At 44.1% G+C, this 22,322-nt stretch overlaps 1 protein-coding gene and 1 non-coding gene across 3 annotated transcripts; both read right to left on the bottom strand.

Moving 5' to 3' along the window:
- Positions 1-7,673: 7,673 nt before the first annotated feature.
- Positions 7,674-7,771, bottom strand: LOC123726267 (Z30 small nucleolar RNA). The gene has a single exon (XR_006758658.1). It is a non-coding gene; the product is annotated as a Z30 small nucleolar RNA (small nucleolar RNA).
- Positions 7,772-8,788: 1,017 nt separating this feature from the next.
- On the bottom strand, positions 8,789-13,065 carry LOC106567668 (protein orai-2). 2 transcript variants are annotated; one of them, XM_014137224.3, is made up of 3 exons: positions 12,884-13,065; positions 11,406-11,641; positions 8,789-11,107 (listed from the first exon to the last, which is right to left on the bottom strand). In XM_014137224.3, the coding sequence occupies exons 2-3, from the start codon at positions 11,634-11,636 to the stop codon at positions 10,508-10,510; spliced, it is 831 nt and encodes a 276-aa protein (XP_013992699.1). In that variant the 5' UTR covers positions 11,637-11,641; positions 12,884-13,065; the 3' UTR covers positions 8,789-10,507. The 2 variants fall into 2 exon arrangements, with proteins under 2 accessions (XP_013992699.1, XP_013992700.1); XM_014137225.3 differs by having other exon boundaries at positions 12,929-13,058.
- Positions 13,066-22,322: the final 9,257 nt, after the last annotated feature.

Genomic DNA, 22,322 nt, shown 5'->3' with positions numbered 1-22,322 from the left:
TTTCCCATGCCGGAGCGAGTGTGCATATGAAGTGGCTATGTTGAGTGTAAAAGTGATCATTTGAAACAGGTCCAATATGCTAGATAGAGTTATTTGGCTACTTTAGTTGTGAATGATACAAACCTTAGAATGATAAATCAAAACGTACTGTATATGGGCTGCAAGATGCAACTATAGGCTATTGATGAATTGAGAAAATTCCCCCCAAAAAAGCTTGCACTCTTGTTCCTTGCCTCAGGCTGCACAGACGGTTTTCATCAAGTGACCATTTTCACCTGTCAGACTATTCTCAATTGAACCTTGTCTTTACTAATATGTAAAATTAGTTTTGATTTAGAATGGCACATTATCAAATGGGCAGGGGGGAAAAAAGACATGTCATCTGTGTGCACTCGAATAGCAAATGGAGGCTGCTTTCCTGCTAGTTCATTTTTCAATCATGCCGGGTAGGCTATTCTGGTTAAGATGTCGTGGGATGTCGTGGGGGACAGCATCAGCTAGGGGACCAGGAACCACCGGCCTGAGAAGGGAGACATGAAACGAGGGTGAGATACGGTAGAGACTGGCCAGTTGTAACCTATACATCCCCTCGTTGACCCTCCAGAGAACCTTGAACGGCCCCACAAACCGGGGGGCTCAGTTTCTTGCAGGGCAGGAAGGTTCCTGGTAGAGAGCCAGACGCGATCCCCAGGGTGGAACACAGGGGTCTCACTGTGGTGGTGGTCTGCCTGTTCTTTTTTTATGATGGACGGCGCACTGGAGTCTCACGTGAGCGTCGCTCCACACTTCTTCTGCAAGCCCAAATCACTCATCAACCGCAGGAGCCTCAGTCTGGCCCGGAGTCCACGGAGCAAGGGCTGGCTGAAAATCCAGAACACACTGGAAGGGAGTCAACCCAGTGGAGGAGTGTTGCAGCGAATTCTGGGCGTACTTTGCCCATGGAAGGAATCGTGCCCATTCACCCTGCTGGTCCAGACAGTGACTCCTAAGGAAACTCCCCAGCTCCTGGTTCATCCTCTCCACCTGCCTGTTGGACTGAGGCCGATACATGGAAGTGAGGCTGACCATGACCCCGAGCTTCTCCATGAAGGCCCTCCATACGCGCGATGTGAATTGGGGGCCACGGTCGGAGATGATATCCTCCGGAAGGTTATAATGCCGAAAGACCTGCTGGAAGAGTGCCTCAGCCACCTGGAGAGCAGTGGGGAGAACAGGAAGATGAATTAAACGACATGACTTCAGAAATATACTGCTCAAAAAAATAAAGGGAACACTTAAACAACACAATGTAACTCCAAGTCAATCACACTTCTGTGAAATCAAACTGTCCACTTAGGAAGCAACACTGATTGACAATACATTTCACATGCTGTTGTGCAAATGGAATAGACAACAAGTGGAAATTATAGGCAATTAGCAAGACACCCCCAATAAAGGAGTGGTTCGGCAGGTGGTGACCACAGACCACTTCTCAGTTCCTATGCTTCCTGGCTGATGTTTTGGTCACTTTTGAATGCTGGCGGTGCTTTCACTCTAGTGGTAGCATGAGACGGAGTCTACAACCCACACAAGTGGCTCAGGTAGTGCAGCTCATCCAGGATGGCACATCAATGCGAGCTGTGGCAAGAAGGTTTGCTGTGTCTGTCAGCGTAGTGTCCAGAGCATGGAGGCGCTACCAGGAGACAGGCCAGTACATCAGGAGACGTGGAGGAGGCCGTAAGAGGGCAACAACCCAGCAGCAGGACCGCTACCTCCGCCTTTGTACAAGGAGGAGCAGGAGGAGCACTGCCAGAGCCCTGCAAAATGACTTCCGGCAGGCCACAAATGTGCATGTGTCTGCTCAAACGGTCAGAAACAGACTCCATGAGGGTGGTATGAGGGCCCGACGTCCACAGGTGGGGGTTGCGCTTACAGCCCAACACCGTGCAGGACGTTTGGCATTTGCCAGAGAACACCAAGATTGGCCAATTCGCCACTGGCGCCCTGTGCTCTTCACAGATGAAAGCAGGTTCACACTGAGCACATGTGATAGACGTGACAGAGTCTGGAGACGCTGTGGAGAACGTTCTGCTGCCTGCAACATCCTCCAGCATGACCGGTTTGGCGGTGGGTCAGTCATGGTGTGGGGTGGCATTTCTTTGGGGGGCCGCACAGCCCTCCATGTGCTCGCCAGAGGTAGCCTGACTGCTGTTAGGTACCGAGATGAGATCCTCAGACCCCTTGCGAGACCATATGCTGGTGCCGTTGGCCCTGGGTTCCTCCTAATGCAAGACAATGCTAGACCTCATGTGGCTGGAGTGTGTAAGCAGTTCCTGCAAGAGGAATGCATTGATGCTATGGACTGGCCCACCCGTTCCCCAGACCTGAATCCAATTGAGCACATCTGGGACATCATGTCTCGCTCCATCCACCAACGCCACGTTGCACCACAGACTGTCCAGGAGTTGGCGGATGCTTTAGTCCTTTTGTCTCAGTTGTTGAATCCTATGTTCATACAAATATATACACATGTTAAGTTTGCTGAAAATAAACACAGTTGACAGTGAGAGGACGTTTCTTGTTTTGCTGAGTTTAATTATTCACACCCAAAACCTTTGGCAGTGATTACAGCTGTGAGTCTTTCTGGGTAAGTCTCTAAGAGCTTTCCACACCTGGATTGTGCAACATTTGCCCATTTATTATTTTCTATAATCAAGCTCAATCAAATTGGTTGTTGATCATTGCTAGACAACTATTTTAAGTTTTTGCCATAGATTTTCAAGTAGATTTACTTCAAAACTAACTCGACCACAAAGTTAATTTCTTAGGCACATATTTTGCAGTATTACTTTAGTGCCTTGTTTCAAACATTATGCATGTATTTTTTATTTCAGCTCATGAAACATGGGACCAACACTACATGTTGTGTTTATATTTTTGTTCCGTATACAATGTTGATCTATCTTCAGTTTTTTCCTATCACAGCCATTCAACTCTGTAACTGTTTCAAAGTCACCATTGGCCTCAGGGTGAAATCCCTGCGTGGTTTCCTTCCTCTCTGGCAACCGAGTTAGGAAGCACGCCTGTATCTTTACAGTGACTGGGTTTATTGATACACCATTCAAAGTGTAATTAATAACTTCACAATGCTCAAAGGGATATTCCAAGTGTGCTTTTTTTTTTACCCATCTACCACTAGGTGCCCTTAAGCGAGGCATTGGAATACCTCCCTGGTCTTTGTGTTTGAAATGTACTGCCTTGACTGAGAAACCATTCAGATAATTGTATGTGTGGAGTACAGAGATGAGGTCATCATTTAAAAATGACATCAAATTGACTACCCTCAATGATCATGTTAACCACTATTATTTCACACAGAGTCCATTCAACATGTGACTTGTTAAGCACATTTTTACTTCTGAACTTATTTAGGCTTGCTGTAAAAGGGGTTGAATACTTAAAAAAGATGAAATGTATTGTCCATTTATTTTACATTTCTAAAACATAATTCCACTTTGGCATGGGGTATTGTGTATAGGCCAGTGACATAAAAAATATCTAAATTCAATCAATTTTAAATACAGGCTGTAGCAAAATGTGGAAAAAGTCAAGAGGTGTGGATACTTTCTAAACTGCACTATTTTGAATTTTGAACAGGTCAGACTAAACCTACCCAATTTTGTTCTGCCCATCAATGACCGTTGGTGAGCAGGCAAGAGGTATTTTTTGTATTTTATTAGGCTTCCCATTAGCTTTTCCGAAAGCAGCAGCTACTCTTCCTGGGGTCCACACAAAACATAATACAGAACAATAATAGACAACTGCTCAAGCACAGATCTACATACATTTAAAAACATCACACAGCCTACATATCAATACATGCACTATCTAGGTCAAATAAGGGAGAGGTGTTGTGCCGTGGGTGTTGCATGATCTGTTTTGAAACCAGGTTTGCTGTTCATTGGAGGAATATGGTATGGGAGTTACATGCAATAATGGCTATATATAATACTGTACGCTTTCTTGAATTTGTGGGACTGTGAAAAGACCCCTGGTGTGGTAAGTGTGTAAGTTCACTATGCAAAACAATTTAGAACTTACAAAAATCTAATACAAAAGTGATGCAGTCAGTCTCTCAACTTTTAGCCAAGAGAGACTGGCATGCAGAGTATCTACAGTGCATTCGTAAAGAATTCAGACCCCTTCCCTTTTTACACATTTTGTTACATTACAGCCTTATGCTAAAATGGATTAAAATATTTTTTTCCCATCAATCTACACACAATACACCATAATGAAAAAGCAAAAACACATGTAGACATTGCAAATATTAACAATAAAAACCAGAAATACCTCGATACTCAGACCCTTTTCTATGAGACTTGCAATTGAGCTCAGATGCATTCTCTCCTTTGATCATCCTTGAGATGTTTCTACAACTTGAGTCCACCTGTGGTAAATTAAATTGATTGGGCATGATTTGGAAAAGCACACACCTGTCTATAAGGTCCCACAATTGACAGTACATGTCAGAGCAAAAACCAAGCCACGAGGTCAAAGGAATTGTCTGTGGCGCTCCATGACAGGATTGTGTCAAGGCACAGATCTGTGGAAGGGTACCAAAACATTTCTGCAGCATTGAAGGTCCACAAGAACACAGTGGCCTTCATTCTTAAATGGAAGTATGGAACCACCAAGACTCCTAGAGTTGGCTGCCCGGCCAAGCTGAGCAATTGGGGGAGAGGGGCCTTGGTCGGGGAGGTGACCAAGTAACCGATGGTCACTGACAGAGCTCCAGAGCTCCTCTGTGGAGATGGGAGAACCTTCCAGAAGGACAACCATCTCTGCAGCACTCCAAAAATTAGGCCTTTGTGGTAGAGTGGCCAGACGGAAGCCACTCCTCAGTTAAAGGCACATGACGCCCAGCTTGGAGTTTGACATTCACCTGAAGGCCTCTGACCACTGATTCTCTGGTCTGATGAAACCAAGATTGAACTCTTTGGCCTGAATACCAAGCGTCATGTCTGGAGGAAACCTGGCACCATCCCTACAGTGAAGCATGGTGGTGGCAGTAACATGACGCTGTGGGATGTTTCTCAGTGGCAGGGACTGGGAGACTAGTCAGGATCAAGGAAAGAGTAACAGAGCAATCCTTGAAGACCTGCTCCAGTGCACTCAGGAACTCAAACTTGAGAATTAACATTTGCGCCTTTGACTGGGTGGACATGTCAGTTCATGCTGCAAGCGCTCTGATCAGTTGGAGAACGGCCTACGGAAATGGTCAATTACTTTGTGTCCATGTGGAAGGGGGTGAGAACCAGCAGCCTTCTACGGTTTGTATTGAAGTCAACGTACCCAGAGGATGGAAGCTAGCTGTCCTCCGGCTATACCATGGTGCTACCCTACAGAGTGCTTTTGAGGCTACTGTAGACCTTTGCAAAAGTGTTTAATGCAATTTGGTGACACGTGATTATAGAGTTAAGGGTAACATGAAATGTTTTAAGTTATGAATTTCACTGAGGATGCTCCTCCCCTTCCCTGACAATTTAAATTCTACAGTTGTGGGTGTCACTGAGTAGACTGACACCCCATTTCATTGAGCCACAATCCATTAGTAAGGCTGTACAGTGAAAAATATGCCCCCAATGCAATTCTGAAGTCTAATATCCATTGAGATTGGATTTTTACTTTGTCAAATTAGCATGTTCCCTTGAATTTTTATTACAGTCCAAACTTGCTGCATCAACTTCAACTATGGCACATTCCCCTTTGCACTTGCAATGAGGTACTCTGAAAACAAAATGTGTAGTCCACCATCAGTAATCCTTCTTGTGGCTAGTTTCTCATAGCTAAGTGACGTGGGCAATTTGCACATCGAGTTTGTCGAAGGGGGCATGATTTGACAAATGTAATCCAAACCCAGCTTAAACTTTACTCCCTGTGACAGGTATCAAACTCAGTTTTAGATTACCAAAGTAATCTCACTTAAGTCAATTTTGACTTAAGAATAAAATGTTTGATGCCACAGACCATTTTCAAAAGGATTAGTTGGATTTTTAGGGGCAGTTCCTCTTCAATGCAGTAATGTCTGTTTTGAACAAGTCCAGTTTATTACAACATGACAAGAGGTATTTTTCAAATTAGGCTTCCAATGCAATATACTCCCTTAAATTTAATTTGTGAGCCATCCCCATGAATTTGACCATGATCTTTCCCAAATTTAAAAAGGCACTTACACATTTGAGCCATCTTTGTTGCATGTTACCAATTGACTACCATGAGAAAAAGAAAACCGCTCACTGCTCTCATTAGTATCACTGCTTTTTACTAAGCAGCCTCAAGGCCTTGGTCAGAGCTTCTTTAACATGATCTTCTCCAAAGGCCAAAAGCTATTTCAAGCCTGCAAGGTCCCAGTGGATTCCTTCAGTAAACAGCAAAGGCATCTGAAAATTGTCAAAAGAACAAGGCTGTTAATAATACTGCTATAGAGCTAGATCTAGCTGGAATCACATTAAAGAATTCCCTTTAACCAGGATGAATTTGAAGACTGGGACAGTTAACCCCATCAAGCTTGTCCTGATTACATGAACCAGTTGATGAATAAAATACTAATTCATGATAGATTAGAATATGTGTTCTAATCTAAGTGGACAAACAAGTACTTTTCATTGAAGTCGTCACAATATATTTAGAAACAGGTCACAACCTCCATGCAGATATGTGAACGTGATCTATTGTGGTCTGGCTGGAGAGTTCTTCTAATATGAAAAGGGGGCCTCCCATCCAGCTCCATAAAAAAAAAACATTTAAAATGACATCAGCTTAAAAGTTCACTCATCTTGCTGGGGTCCAGCCCACTGTTTAAAGTCAAAGGCCATTTCCTTAATAATAAGGCACCATGACAGATGATCAAGCGCCTCTTCAACTGAAACAGAAGACCACATATTAAAGCAGTTCAAGGCTAGATAACTGGTTGGACATTTGGAATGAATGGTTAAATTAACCATTTCCTGCAAGTTAATCATATCTACGCAAATAGAAGCCACCAATGCCAAAAAAGATTTGCATCAACCAAGGAACCCTTGCAGAGCACAAACTGTTTTTCAAAAGGTCTAAGTACTTTGCATTGTTGGGGGTTCAACCCATCAAAGCCACTGTATAAATTCAATTATAAGATAGACCACCAGTCTCACCCCACATTAGTGGAGAGGATGCGGACAGAGGGCATTTAGACTTACCAGCTCGGAGAGAAGATTACAACCAATCACACCTTGGTCAGTGACAATAGAGTCAGGAAATGCTTCACATAGCTTGCCACTAAAACCTAATGGGAATATTTTCTGTTTGAAATGGAGCATACATGGCCATTGGCCAGAGTGACATCAGGAAAATTAGGCTGTGTTTACACAAGAAGCCCAATCATGATATTTTTCCAACTTACTGGCCTTTTGACCAATACGTTTTCAGAAAGACCAATAAGTGAGAAAAGTAATAGGGCTACCAGTGTGAACACAGCCTAAGGATCCAGCTTGTGGGCTACATACCATTGGTTGCCAAGTTACTGGTGAACTGGTTCCAAGTCCTGAATAGCCCCCCCTGTGATTTTAATAAATAGAAAACAAGTCAGGATCTCAACAGGATGTGATTAAACATTTGGGTATTTGCAGGAAATCAAACAGCTCATTTGGATATAACAGCTCAGAGAGAAGATTAAAATCAATCACACCTTGGTCAGCAACACCCTTGAGTGTCAATACCAAGTCAGGAAATGCTTCATTTCATCATCATAGCTGCAACAGTGTCACAAGACCAAACTATGCTATTTTGTTGGTACTCATTAGGTTAAAAGCCAGGAACTTAATTACAGACAACGCTCCAAAAGAAACCAAACCAGTTTCTAAACATTTTACAAGATTAGCATCTAACCATTTGGCCATTGAAGTAAGAACTACTGGTAGCGTGATCAAAAGTAATTAAAAAAAAGACATACCCATCCTCTTCAATGTATCAGAGGCATTGTAATAAACTAGAAGATGTAGCGGTTTGGTGACTTGTCCCTCCAGTAATAAGAGAATGCATAAACACAAGTTGTGTGAGCCATCCTTTTAAGTAAACTAACTTGATTGGATAGTGTGTGCTTGGGGTGTTCTATTGGCTATCACTTGGGACAATAATTACATGTCCAATTAGTGTAATGATTACACAGCTGTAAATGTTGTGTAATTGAACAAACCAGGGCCAGGATTGGACAACCACAATCACTATGGTAGCATCTTTGGTGTAGCACATCATCAGAATAGCAATTTGGCTGTTTCAAAATATCGCAGGTGTGTACCATCTGGCCCTCTTGAGACGTGGAAGGATAGGCTTTTCAATTGATGCATATTACAGAGAGAAGCCAGACAACAAAATAGTCTGATTCTCTTTAATACATCCAAGCTGTCTGGGGCATTATCATTCATTCTGGAATAAACAAAGTGGAAAGTTAGCAGCTAATCAGAAACATTATCTTATGTAAGGCAAGATTGCCAAATTAGATGGGGCATGGCCTGTCTTAACTTCTGGGAATGGGATCATCTGTATAACTCTGGTATACTATGGCTGTGTTCCTCTGCTCAGACGTTGCTGACGTGTGTCAGCTCTTTACTATAAGCTAACCAAATGTTATAGCAATCTGCCGCCCAATGGCACTGTTGATGACATGGAACGGAACCATTGGTTGATGCATGCAACGTCTTAGCAGGGAAACACGACCTAGGTCTTCACAAGATATAGTCAGCTCATAAAATATAGACACAAGTACACAGAGTAGGGCATGGAAATAACAAAATAAGATGAGTCTTTATTTAACATTCATTAACAAGATATTAAAAGACATGCTATTCCACAGAACCTTTAATAGACTACATAGTGCACAGAAAGCAGTAAATGTACCACAATACCCCATGTGTTGTTAATATCCAAAATAAGTCAGGTTTGAACAAATTGACAGCATTGTTTCCCCATCAACATACAATCCTTTTGTTTGGTCAAATAAACTTTTTTCAGAGGGGACATTTACAACACTTAAGTATGACCTGAAGAAGAAAACAATGTGACATTCTAGTATTAACACTAACTTTCAAACTAAACTACAAGTGCACTTTTGTCTTTTTCCACCACATTGAAAGAAAGGAGATTCTTGGTCAGAAAAATCTTTGTTTGGAATGTTAACTTAACTTTTTTTTTTTTAAGCTGAGAAAAAAAATATTTATTCAAGAGAACTGGCACCATTGACTGTATTTACATTCCTCATCCATAGGTCACCACTCAAACCCACCAATAAAGTGTTAAGAATGAAAGTATTCAATAAGCATTGAGTTATGATCATCGTGCCTGGTTCATTGCATCAGTGATATATTCAGTAACCCTCTTCAATTTAATCATAGCCGACACACTTCCATAAAAAGTAATGGTGCAAATGACATTTGACACTGGTTACTTATCATACAGTAAGCATCCTCTCTGCTGCAATAATACTATTGTAAACATGTTCAGACAGGTATTAACATGTCAGTGTTGTTTTGAATAGGACAGGAGCAATTACCTCGCCCTTTTTGGCACATAAAACATGTTTTGTGCCAATGTCGTAAAGAAAATATAATGCATAGCAGTGGATATGAATTTCATGTAGTCATTCTATTATTTGTCAATGTTTATACTGTTTTGTTATATAAGCCAATGGAAGTTCACTAAACTATACTTTGGTGAGCATATACATTGTAACTTCAATATTAATTTGCTGTGTGAGCAGGTAGTCTCTTTTAACAATAATTAACAGCAACTTAAAATAAATAAGCAGTCCTTCACTAATATGAGGAGATTACAAGTCTTAACGCCGATCCACCGTAGCTATTCACTATCTTTGACACCACAGAGTAGCCTAAGAACTAAAGGACAGTTTATAGGCCTGGGAGGGAGTTCTATATAAAATATGGATTATAATGCAGATTAAGTGAACATACTCCCCAAAGCATGTCTACACACAGCATTTGTGTGTGCTCCTATTACTGTCACCTACTGAGAAACATTACACTGTTTGGTGCAACATGAACAACTTCAAAAAGTAAATGGACTGTTTCCACCCGCTTCTGTATCTGCTTACTGCCGTGATCTGTGTAAACCATAGCCTGGCATGACCACAATAACACTGCCTTGTGAGAACAAGCATGCAGTGAAGTTTGACATCTTATTTAGATTTTCACCAATTCCTTTATGAATTGTGGAGAGATGGCACAAATGAACAACTCACAAAATAGCCCTCAAGATATTAGAAAATAAGTCCTATTTTAATGTACCTCAATACATCAGATCCTACTTCGCTCAGAGACAAGATACTATTTTCCAAAACAAACATACTCTAACCTTTGACCTCAATAAATTAGTAGCGTGGGAGAAATCCTTAATCCTCCCACTTATTCAGTGGAATTTTGGTGCTTGTCAATGCCATTGAGAGTGGACAGAAGAGCAGAAAGAGGAGCTAAAGAGCTCACACTGCCTGTAGGCCTCTTTCACACCCATCCAGCTGCACCTTAATCTTGTGCAGTTCCTCGATCTCCTGGTGGTGGCGCTCTGTCTTGTGGCTCACCAGAGAGCGGTAGAAGTGGATGGTGAATACCACAAAGATCACCCCCACCGGCACCATGATGATGGTGGAGGCCAAGGCCGCCTGCCAGCCGCTGTGCCCTGGCGGAGCGGCGGACGGCACGGCGGGGCCACTACAGTTCACCTTAGATAGTGCCAGTTCGGCAGCCGCCACAGCCACCTGGTTGGCAGCACCAGAGTCCACGGGCAGGAACTTGATCCAGCAGAGCAGCACCACCTCGGCCAGGAAGAGCAGGATGCCCAGGGCGGTGGAGAAGCCCCAGGCCAGCTCAATGTAGTGGTGCATGCGCTCGTGAGGTGACTCACTGACTGAGTTGAGGTTGTGGATGTTGCTGACCGCCTCCACATGCGGCAGGATGCAGGTGCTGATGAGCAACGCAAATAAGTGTACAGCCACCAGCACCGTGGTGCACACACTAAAGGCGATGAGGAGCATGCGCGGGTAGTTGTACTGCATCTCCAGCTGGACCTCCACCATGGCCACCTAGCATGGCACAACAACAACATCACCATCATCATCATCATTATTATCACAGTCCACCACCACAGTGAGCAGGATAGCTACTAGCATAAATGTCAAAACTTCCTACTTTTCAGATTGGTTCACATGCTATTAATAGCAGCCTGGGAGTGAGTGAGTGAGTTTGCTTTTTTTCCCTCAAGAGGTTTATCTGAAAAATGTCTCAGTCTCTAGTGATACAACATACAGGCTGCCAGGGAAATTGATCTTGAAAACAACTTTGAAGGGATTATTATCCCTGGAAAATAGTGGGGTAACTCACCATAGCAAAGCCTGAGAGCAGGGCAGAGGTGCGGCTGGAGGCTTTCAGCTTGGCCCGGCTCAAGTAGAGCTTCCTCCAAGACAGGGCCTGTACAGAGTGGTGATTGGAGGTGACCAGCTCCAGGTAGCTGCGGCGCACCCAGTCCCTGTAGTCCATCCCTCCACCCTCCGGCATCTGCTCTGAGCCCCCCGGGGCCGGGGAGCCCATGGGCACGTTCAGCTCACTGCTCATGGCAACTAGCAGACAAGGATGGATGGCAACATTAATAAAAGGAAATAAAATACATTTAGAGTTAATGTTTGTCGGTGGGCCAATTTTACAGTGTGGTCCAACACATTTGAGACACTATGGCTGAATTCTTGAGACATATCCAAAACTAGGCTGCTCACTTTGCTGGGATTCCATTGTTTTATGAGTGGTTTGCATCCCCGTCTATAGTTCAGCCCAAAAAAACATGGCTATTGCCAGCTACACAAAATATTGAGCAGTGAGTGCTTGAAAGTATGGGTTGTGCCTTAATGCCAGCTGCAGCAAAAAAAAGTGACATGGTTACATCCTTGTCAATGTTGGCTAAGAATTTAACTTGTGTTTGACACATATAGTAGAGATTTAGACAACTCATTGTAAAAGGTCTTCTCTTTTTAGTCATACGGCAACATCCTTGTCAGGAAAGTTCAACCTGATACGACCATGATGTCTAGTAGGTAGGTAAATCATTTACAACTTGGTCAAATTATTTGTAGCTGAACAATTCATTTTGTGCATGATATTCCTGAAGCCTGTATTACGGGTATTGTTCCCACACAGACATATGTCCATGTTACTGCACTTGTTTACGAAGACAGACAACCACCTGTGCCAATTAGCTTGCTCGAACACCTGTGTGTACGCGTAACTGGGGAGGAAGTGTAGCTCGTTGGCTGGAGACACACAGATGTATGGATCTGTGCAAATCTGCTACAGTAAGTATATATATTTTATTTGAAAGCTATGGAACTTGTGTTTTCAAAACCATATCAAACGCGATGATTGACGTTTCTAAACGTTAAAGCAGAGCGTCGGGATTGTAGTTCACATGGTTCCACCGGTAAGCGGTGCTTATAGCTGAGAACCAGTGGGTTAATATCTAAAACTAAGCACCCACCAAATTAATATATCGCGCTCACGCTAGCCAACTGTTTAATTGCTTTCTGGACAGCTTCAACCTTGCTCGCTGGCTAGAATCAACAGTGCGTGGAATATCAACTAACTAGCAAACAAACCATCAGGAAAAATAACAGGTACAACCTAGCTAGCCATGTCATAAAATGTTTATTTCAGTCATTCCAGCGTCCAACTGCTCCGAGGTGTTGCTAGTACAGCTAACGTTACTCATAAAATATTGACGATGTTACTTCCTAGCACTCTGGCTAGCATCGCGTTGGCTAAGTTATTGACAAGCTCAATAGGCTGCTACACGGTTCTTGATATAGTTTTACCTTTTTTGCCAAGACGTCCTTTGACCTATTAATTCATCCACAAACCTTAGCGACCTTCGATGAATGAGAGGGTGATTAAAATACTTGCTGAGAGAGACTTGGCTACAATCTTTCCTTCGCCCTCACTGTTATTTTAGTCCGGAGCATTCTGGTCACGTGATCCAGGGCAGCGTACGAAAACTTCCTCTGTGGATGTTTTATGGCAGTTGGCAACCAACTAAAGTGCATTACCGCCACCAACTGTATGTTTAAGAGCCTGCTTGGCGATAACATCCACCTCCTCATTCCCCTCTACTCCCACATGAGCTGGTGCACAGAGGAACATCACAAATACCCCCATCTGTCTCACCCTATAAAAGCACTGTAAAACCTCATACAATAAATACATTCTGTCTGTGCCGAGACATTTAATTGCAGCTCATCAGTGCTGCACAGGAGTCAGAGCAGATGACTACCTTGTCTGGCTCACCACCTCCACCCACTCTGCAGCCAAGAGTATGGCCATCAACTCCATTGTGTAAACATAAATGATCCATTGCTCTTTTTGTCACTGCCACCTTAAATATTAATAATGATGTATTTAATAAGTAGACGTGCACTCATAATTGACTGTAGCACATATAAAGCACCCACAAGTTACCGGTGGCTGAAAACACAATCATCGCAGGATGAACGAGTGATGAATTTTCGGCCAAGGGTGGTCAATTTAAAAAATCTTTCGTTCCTCCCTCGCCCCTTTCCCTGCAAGTGTATACTCGTCAGACGTCATGATACGTCATCAGAAGTGTCCACTTAATTTGAGGGCTGAGGGGATAGGGTGTGTTTTAAGTGTTTGGACCGCAGCCATAGTCAAGAAAAAATAGTATTGTGTTCTTAAATGTTCACTTACAACTGAATCTACTCCTTCCTCAACAGTTCTTACCCTCTCAAGCAACCCTAGATCTATCACTGGCTGAGGCAGAAACCAAGGTGGGATAGCAGGAAGAACCACAGAGGGACTAAACTCCCTCCCCATGCCAATGCCTATCCACCCGAAACTTGTATTCAGATGTCATATTCCCAGCACTCTAAGAGCACCTTTTTCTTAGGATGTGTAACCTTATGTCCTTGTAGGTTGACCCAATATGTCAAGGTTAGCTGTTGTCTTAACTTTAACAGCATCTCTCCCAAAAATTCTAATTGTTTATGACTGGAGGTAGCCTTTAAGAGCGACACAAAGAAGATTATTTGTGGCCCAGATCTTGACATGATCCATTTAGGTAATAAACTACAAACGTTAAGATGTAAAAATGTCAAACCTTTTCTGCATTTAAAATCACACAGAGTTTCAGTACAAATCAGATTATTTGAGATTTCAGAACAACCTGTACTTTGCTCTGTTCACCCCGGAACAGGGTGAAGTATTACATCTCCTGCAGCGTTGATAGTGCAACGAGTTAATTAGTCCTCTACTCTCCAGAAAGTAAGTCAGCCTTTCCGTTATCATCCTTTCCATAAATTTACATACATGAGATGTCAATGCTATCAGACTATAGCTTGAAGGACTAGTAGGGTCTTTCCCTGGTTTCCGTATTGGCACAACTACAGCCTGCTTCCAACTTCCAGGCAGTTCCTGCCACACCTTATTGTAAAGGCCCAATACTTTCCCCATTGCAGTGTCACTGAGATGAGCCATCGTGATGTAACACATCTCATCCTTCCCAGGAGATGTTACCCCAGCTTTAGCTAATTCTCTCTTCATCTCAACCAAAGCAAAAGGGCCATTCAATGTATCCCCGACCATCTCTCTCTGATCCACAACCCCCGGATGTTCTCCTCTGACCCTCTCTCTCCCACGCTGGCCCTCTTCTGTCAGATTATTTGAGCTGTGCACCTTCACAAATGCCTAGGCTAACATCTCTGCCTTCTCAGTATCTCTCACTGCAACAATCTCCCAACTTTTCAGCACAGGGAGATCCCAATCTCATCTGACCCCACTCATCCTCTTAATAATCCCACGTACTTCTCCCACATGAGTGATCCTGCCTATGTTTCCACAGAACTGGCGCCAATACTCCCTCTTAGCTGTCCTAATGATCCTCCTTAATACTGCTTGTGCTTGTTTATAATGAATCAGGTGCTGGTAATTATGGGACCTTTTCAACATTCTGAAAGCCCCGTTCCTACACTTCACAGCTTCTCTACACTCCACCAGGGAACTGCGTTTACTCTTTCTCCCCTGACTTGTGGACCCTACTAATACTCCATCATTCACTGTTTCTATATCTGAATTGAGATCGACCTGAGACAGCTCCTGTTCACTCAACTCCTGAAACTGACCCCACTCTGCTTTCCCAAATATCCATCTCCACAATCCACTTCCTACTGAAACTTCCACCCTCATTCCTACAGTACACATGATAGGATAGTGATCACTACCCTCTGTAGAGTCCTCCAATACCTTCCAACTATATCCGCCTGCCATTGAACTTGAGATCAGAGTAAAATCCAGAGCAGATTAATTTCTAGTTATTGGGTCAATCCTGGTTCCCCGGCCTTCATTAAGACTCACAAGCCCTTTCTCATCAAGTAGTTTTTCCAACACTTGTCTATTTACATCAGTCCGTAACCCTCCCCAGAGCGTACTATGAGCAATAAAATCCCCACACCACATTACCCATCTATCTTGACCTACTAAATTCCCAAGGGCCATCAACTCTAGCCTCTCAAGTCCCCCCACTATCTCTACAGACTGCAACATACCCTTCTATTACAAAATCTAGAGTAGGATTAAACCATGTCTCCTGGAGACATATCACATCAAGAAGCTGTTTGAACGCTTGCCCATTAGCCATCAACCTTCTGGCATTCCATTGAAGGATCAACACCATTATGAAAATGAACCAATACATGATTCCTGGCTGAACTGATCATAAAATACTTCACTGCCTACTACACTATGATCTATATCTTCTTAATCTTAGATTGTAATTTTTCTGTGCAAATGATTGCTGCTGTCACAACTGTAACAACCTTCCTCATGTCTACTACCAATCTTGTGTTCTCCCCCAACCTGCATCCCGACCGGCCCTGGAATACATGCTTTTCTAGGTGGCCCCCTTGTTTCTGCGTGAACTACCTTCACTGCTTCTGCATATGAGATTTTACACCCACTCCGCACATGCTGCACTTCCACCTGTCTTCTCATCACTGCACAACCCCCATATGCCACACTATGGGTGTCCCCACAGTTACAGCACTTTAACTGGACCCCGTCTCCACATTCCCCATATTTTTATTACATTTTTTTATTTCACCTTTATTTAACCAGGTAGGCCAGTTGAGAACAAGTTCTCATTTACAACTGCGACCTGGACAAGATAAAGCAGTGCGACACAAACAACAACACAGAGTTACACATAAACAAATGTACAGTCAATAACACAATAGAAAAATCTATGTACAGTGTGTGCAAATGTAGGGAGGTAAAGCAATAAGAAGGCCATTGAGGCGAAATAATTACAATTTAGCATTAACACTGGAATGATAGAAGTGCAGATGGTGATGTGCAAGTAGAGATACTGGTGTGCAAAGGAGCAAGAGGATAAGTAACAATATGGGGATGAGGTAGTCAGGTGTGCGATTTACAGATTGGCTGTGTACAGGTACAGTGATCGGTAAGCTGCTCTGACAGCTGATGCTTAAAGTTAGAGAGGGAGATATAAGACTCCAGCTTCAGAGATTTTTGCAATTCGTTCCAGTCATTGCCAGCAGAGAACTGGAAGGAAAGGTGGCCAAAGGAAGTGTTGGCTTTGGGGGTGACCAATGAAATATACCTGCTGGAGCACGTGCTACGGGTGGGTGTTGCTATGGTGACCAGTGAGCTGAGATAAGGCAGGGCTTTACCAAGCATAGACTTATAGGTGACCTGGAGCCAGTGGGTTTGGCGACGAATATGTAGTGAGGGCCTGCCAACGAGAACATACAGGTCGAAGTGGTGGGTAGTATATGGTGCTTTGGTGACAAAACGGATGGCACTGTGATAGACTACATCCAGTTTGCTGAGTAGAGTGTTGGAGGCTATTTTGTAAATGACATCGCCGAAGTCAAGGATCGGTAGGATAGTCATTTTACGAGGGTATGTTTGGCAGCATGAGTGAAGGAGGCTTTGTTTTGCGAAATAGGAAGCCGATTCTTGATATAATTTTGGATTGGAGATGCTTAATGTGAGTCTGGAAGGAGAGTTTACAGTCTAGCAAGACACCTAGGTATTTGTAGTTGTCCACATATTCTAAGTCAGAACCGTCCAGAGCAGTGATACTAGTCGGGCGGGAGGGTGCGGGCAGCAATCGGTTGAAGAGCATGCACTTAGTTTTACTTGCATTTAAAAGCAGTTGGAGGTCACGGAAGGAGTGTTGTATGGCGTTGAAGCTCGTTTGGAGGTTTGTTAGCACAGTATCCAAAGAAGTGCCAGATGTAAACAGAATGGTGTCGTCTGCGTAGAGACTCAGAGACTCACCAGCAGCAAGATCGACATCATTGATATATACAGAGAAGAGAGTCAGCCCGAGAATTGAACCTTGTGGTAACCCCATAAAGACTGCCAGAGGCCCTTTCCCCCTCATAACTGAGCCTACTGTTCTGACTTGGTGGTGCACATGTAGCCTATAGCCTGTTTTAGAGAAATGTAGTTATCGAATATTGTAAGAGCTTTCGTTGTCTTACATATATCCCCTTTAATTAGCCTACGGTTCTGAATTTGTGTAGAGGGAGAATACTGTAAGAGCGACCCTTGTTCTGAATTCCGTCACTGTACATTTCAAAGTGCTGAACAAATGGTTGACTATATCCGTCCTAGCTCACTCATTGTCTTCATCGAAATTACGGATTGCCTCTTATCCGCTCGTTGTCCCCTTATGCCATAGTTGTACATCTCAATTGTCAGTAGAAACCACCTTTGTTTAAGCAAGTCAGCCACATCAGCTATGTTTTTTTAAAAGGCAGTAAATTAAGCTGAATTAACTGTTTTGCTGCCAGACAAGGCTCCGCTGATAGCCAGGTGTAGCAGTGGTAAGGTGTTGGGACTGCTGTTGGGACAGCTTTATGTGGGCACCGTTTGTCACCGTTATAGTGCAATTAATGTAAGGAAGTGCTATTATGCTGTGTTCGTAACCAAGTGGGAATTTACCACATGAAAATCCACTTGAATGGCTCTCCAACTGGTAATTACTAGTGGGAAAGTTGTCTTTCATCCTGAGCTCCAACTTATCCCACATGTAGACCTCGGATGTCACCTACTAAGGACATTACCTCGATAACAGTATTTTTGGCAGTTAAATGTAACAAAACATTTATATAAAGCAGTCTAATATTGTTTTTGAACTCAATCATTTGTTTACAAGAATGATAGCTGTACGCTTAGCTTATGGTTTTTCAGCTTGTTGGCCATTAGCCAATCATTGTTTCTCAATGAGTTCAAAGCACATGAACCCATCCAACTGGTATTAACTTCACAACTTGTACATTTCCACCTCCCACTTGCTTACAAACGGAGCATCAATGCCCCGGGTGAAGCAGGTTAGTGTTGATTGCATTAGTTTTGGAACCGGGCTACGTCCCGGGCATGAGCCAGGTGCCCCGTTTTGGCTGACAGCGAAGTTGGCTCAAGACAAAGGAGACGTCGGTTAAGCACATGGAGTAACTCAACGTAGCAAATGTTTAATCGAACTGCATGCCAAGAGGAGATGACTAACACAAAAGTGAGCCATATGAACACAATGATTTACTTAAAGGAGTTGGGAAGTTCACCTCGATACAAAATTATTTGTATCACCTAAATTGTGATCCTCACACAATCGACAATAAGTTTCCACATTTACATGTCCTTTCTGCTCTGGATTAAAGTTTCTGATAAATCAGTATGCCTGAACCTTCAGTCTGTGGCTTGGCTCTGGTTCTCTGTCCTTCAGTTTAGAAGCCATCACCAATTTGATTATATTCAAATGGTTCTCTCTACAGGAAGAGGCTGACTAGGCCAGTGTTTCCTAACCCTGGTCCTCGGGTACCGCCAACAGTACACATTTTCATTGTAACCCTGGACAAACACACCTCATTCAACTCATTGAGGGCTTCATGATTAGTTGAATCAGGTGTGCTTGTCCAGGGTTACAATAAAAACGTGTACTGTTGGGGTACTTGAGGACCAGGGTTGGGAAACATCCTCCTAGTCAGCACAAATCTGATATTTCTTTCCCCCAATCAGATTTTTTTTCAGAGCTGGTCTGATTGGTCAAAAGACCAATTAGTAAAAAAATAAAATAAGAATTGGGCTGCCTTTGTAAACACAACCTAAAAAAATAACTCAACCTGTCAGTCACACTTTCAGTCCAATCATCTCTCTCACACACACACAAAGTGTATGTATTGAAACAACCTTCGCCCTCTCTCTCCCGCTACTCTCTCCTCTTCCATCCTATCATCTCTTCCCTCTGCTCAAACCTTCTCCAACCTATCTCCTGATTCTGCCTCCTCAACCCTCCTCTCCTCCCTTTCTGCATCCTTTGATTTTCTCTGTCCCCTATCCTCCAGCCCGGCTCGGTCCTCCCCTCCTGCTCCGTGGCTCGACGACTCACTACGAGCTCACAGAACAGGGCTCCGGGCAGCCGAGCGGAAATGGAGGAAAACTCGCCTCCGTGCGGACCTGGCATCCTTTCACTCCCTCCTCTCTACATTCTCCTCTTCTGTCTCTGCTGCTAAAGCCACTTTCTACCACTCTAAATTCCAAGCATCTGCCTCTAACCCTAGGAAGCTCTTTGCTACCTTCTCCTCCCTCCTGAATCCTCCTCCCCCTCCCCCCCCCCCCTCCTCCCTCTCTGCGGATGACTTCGTCAACCATTTTGAAAAGAAGGTTGACGATATCCGATCCTCGTTTGCTAAGTCAAACGACACCGCTGGTCCTGCTCACACTGCCCTACCCTGTGCTTTGACCTCTTTCTCCCCTCTCTCTCCAGATGAAATCTCGCGTCTTGTGACGGCCGGCCGCCCAACAACCTGCCCACTTGACCCTATCCCCTCCTCTCTTCTCCAGACCATTTCCGTAGACCTTCTCCCCTACCTCACCTCGCTCATCAACTCATCCTTGACCGCTGGCTACGTCCCTTCCGTCTTCAAGAGAGCGAGAGTTGCACCCCTTCTGAAAAAACCTACACTCGATCCCTCCGATGTCAACAACTACAGACCAGTATCCCTTCTTTCTTTTCTCTCCAAAACTCTTGAACGTGCCGTCCTTGGCCAGCTCTCCTGCTATCTCTCTCAGAATGACCTTCTTGATCCTAATCAGTCAGGTTTCAAGACTGGGCATTCAACTGAGACTGCTCTTCTCTGTGTCACGGAGGCTCTCCGCACTGCTAAAGCTAACTCTCTCTCCTCTGCTCTCATCCTTCTAGACCTATCTGCTGCCTTTGATACTGTGAACCATCAGATCCTCCTCTCCACCCTCTCCGGGTTGGGCATCTCCGGCGCGGCCCACGCTTGGATTGCGTCTTACCTGACAGGTCGCTCCTACCAGGTGGCGTGGCGAGAATCTGTCTCCGCACCATGCGCTCTCACCACTGGTGTCCCCCAGGGCTCTGTTCTAGGCCCTCTCCTATTCTCGCTATACACCAAGTCACTTGGCTCTGTCATATCCTCACATGGTCTCTCCTATCATTGCTATGCAGACGACACACAATTAATCTTCTCCTTTCCCCCTTCTGATAACCAGGCGGCGAATCGCATCTCTGCATGTCTGTCAGACATATCAGTGTGGATGACGGATCACCACCTCAAGCTGAAGCTCGGCAAGACGGAGCTGCTCTTCCTCCCGGGGAAGGACTGCCCGTTCCATGATCTCGCCATCACGGTTGACAACTCCCTTGTGTCCTCCTCCCAGAGTGCTAAGAACCTTGGCGTGATCCTGGACAACACCCTGTCGTTCTCCACTAACATCAAGGCGGTGACCCGATCCTGTAGGTTCATGCTCTACAACATTCGCAGAGTACGACCCTGCCTCACACAGGAAGCGGCGCAGGTCCTAATCCAGGCACTTGTCATCTCCCGTCTGGATTACTGCAACTCGCTGTTGGCTGGGCTCCCTGCCTGTGCCATTAAACCCCTACAACTCATCCAGAACGCCGCAGCCCGTCTGGTGTTCAACCTTCCCAAGTTCTCTCACGTCACCCCGCTCCTCCGCTCTCTCCACTGGCTTCCAGTTGAAGCTCGCATCCGCTACAAGACCATGGTGATTGCCTACGGAGCTGTGAAGGGAACGGCACCTCCATACCTTCAGGCTCTGATCAGGCCCTACACCCAAACAAGGGCACTGCGTTCATCCACCTCTGGCCTGCTGGCCCCCCTACCTCTGAGGAAGCACAGTTCCCGCTCAGCCCAGTCAAAACTGTTCGCTGCTCTGGCACCCCAATGGTGGAACAAGCTCCCTCACGACGCCAGGACAGTGGAGTCAATCACCACCTTCCGGAGACACCTGAAACCCCACCTCTTTAAGGAATACCTAGGATAGGATAAAGTAATCCTTCTAACCCCCCCCCCCCTTAAAAGATTTAGATGCACTATTGTAAAGTGGTTGTTCCACTGGATATCATAAGGTGAATGCACCAATTTGTAAGTCGCTCTGGGTAAGAGCGTCTGCTAAATGACTTAAATGTAAATGTAATGAAACATTCAATTACACGCATGAAAATGTTTAATGCCCAAGAGTAATCCTTGCCAGTGCAAAAAGCAAGTAACACCACAACTCCATTTCGACGTTTAATTTCCTTCTCCTTTAATACACGTCTTTTCATGACCATAAAACTAGATAGACTCAAGTTGTCTACCCCTTAGTTTATTTCTGGAATTATGACATACCCAACAGTAACATTTGTCATTGTTTTACTGCTAATATAAAACGCAACAATTTCAATGCATTTACTAAATTACAGTTCAAAAGTCAGTCAATTGAAATAGAATCAGAATGTTTTTTCCCCACAAAAAGCCTTTAATTACAGACAGAAATACTCCAGTTACATCAGGTGGCTGGTCTCAGACGATCCTGCAGGTGAAGAGGCCGGATGTGGTCCTTGACTGGCGTGGTAACACATGGTCTGTGGTTGTGAGGCCAGTTGGCTGTACTGCCAAATAATCTAAAATGACATTCGAGGCAGCTTATGGTAGAGAAATTAACATTAAATTCTCTGGCACCAGTGCTAGTGGACTTTGCGGCAGTCAGTATGCCAATTGCACACTCCCCCAAAACTTGAGACATTGTGTTGTGTGACAAAACTGCACAGTTTAGAGTGGCCTTTTATTGTACAGGGCACATCATTGTTATGATCATGCTTGTCAATATGCCACACTGGATGGATTCTTTTGGGAAAGGAGAAATGCACAACAGGGATGAAAACAAATTTGTGCACAAAATTTG

This window comes from Salmo salar, chromosome 13, assembly GCF_965601325.2.
Source record: "Salmo salar chromosome 13, fSalSal1, whole genome shotgun sequence".
Lineage (NCBI taxonomy): Eukaryota > Metazoa > Chordata > Actinopteri > Salmoniformes > Salmonidae > Salmo > Salmo salar.
This window is presented reverse-complemented; position numbering and strand designations above follow the sequence as displayed.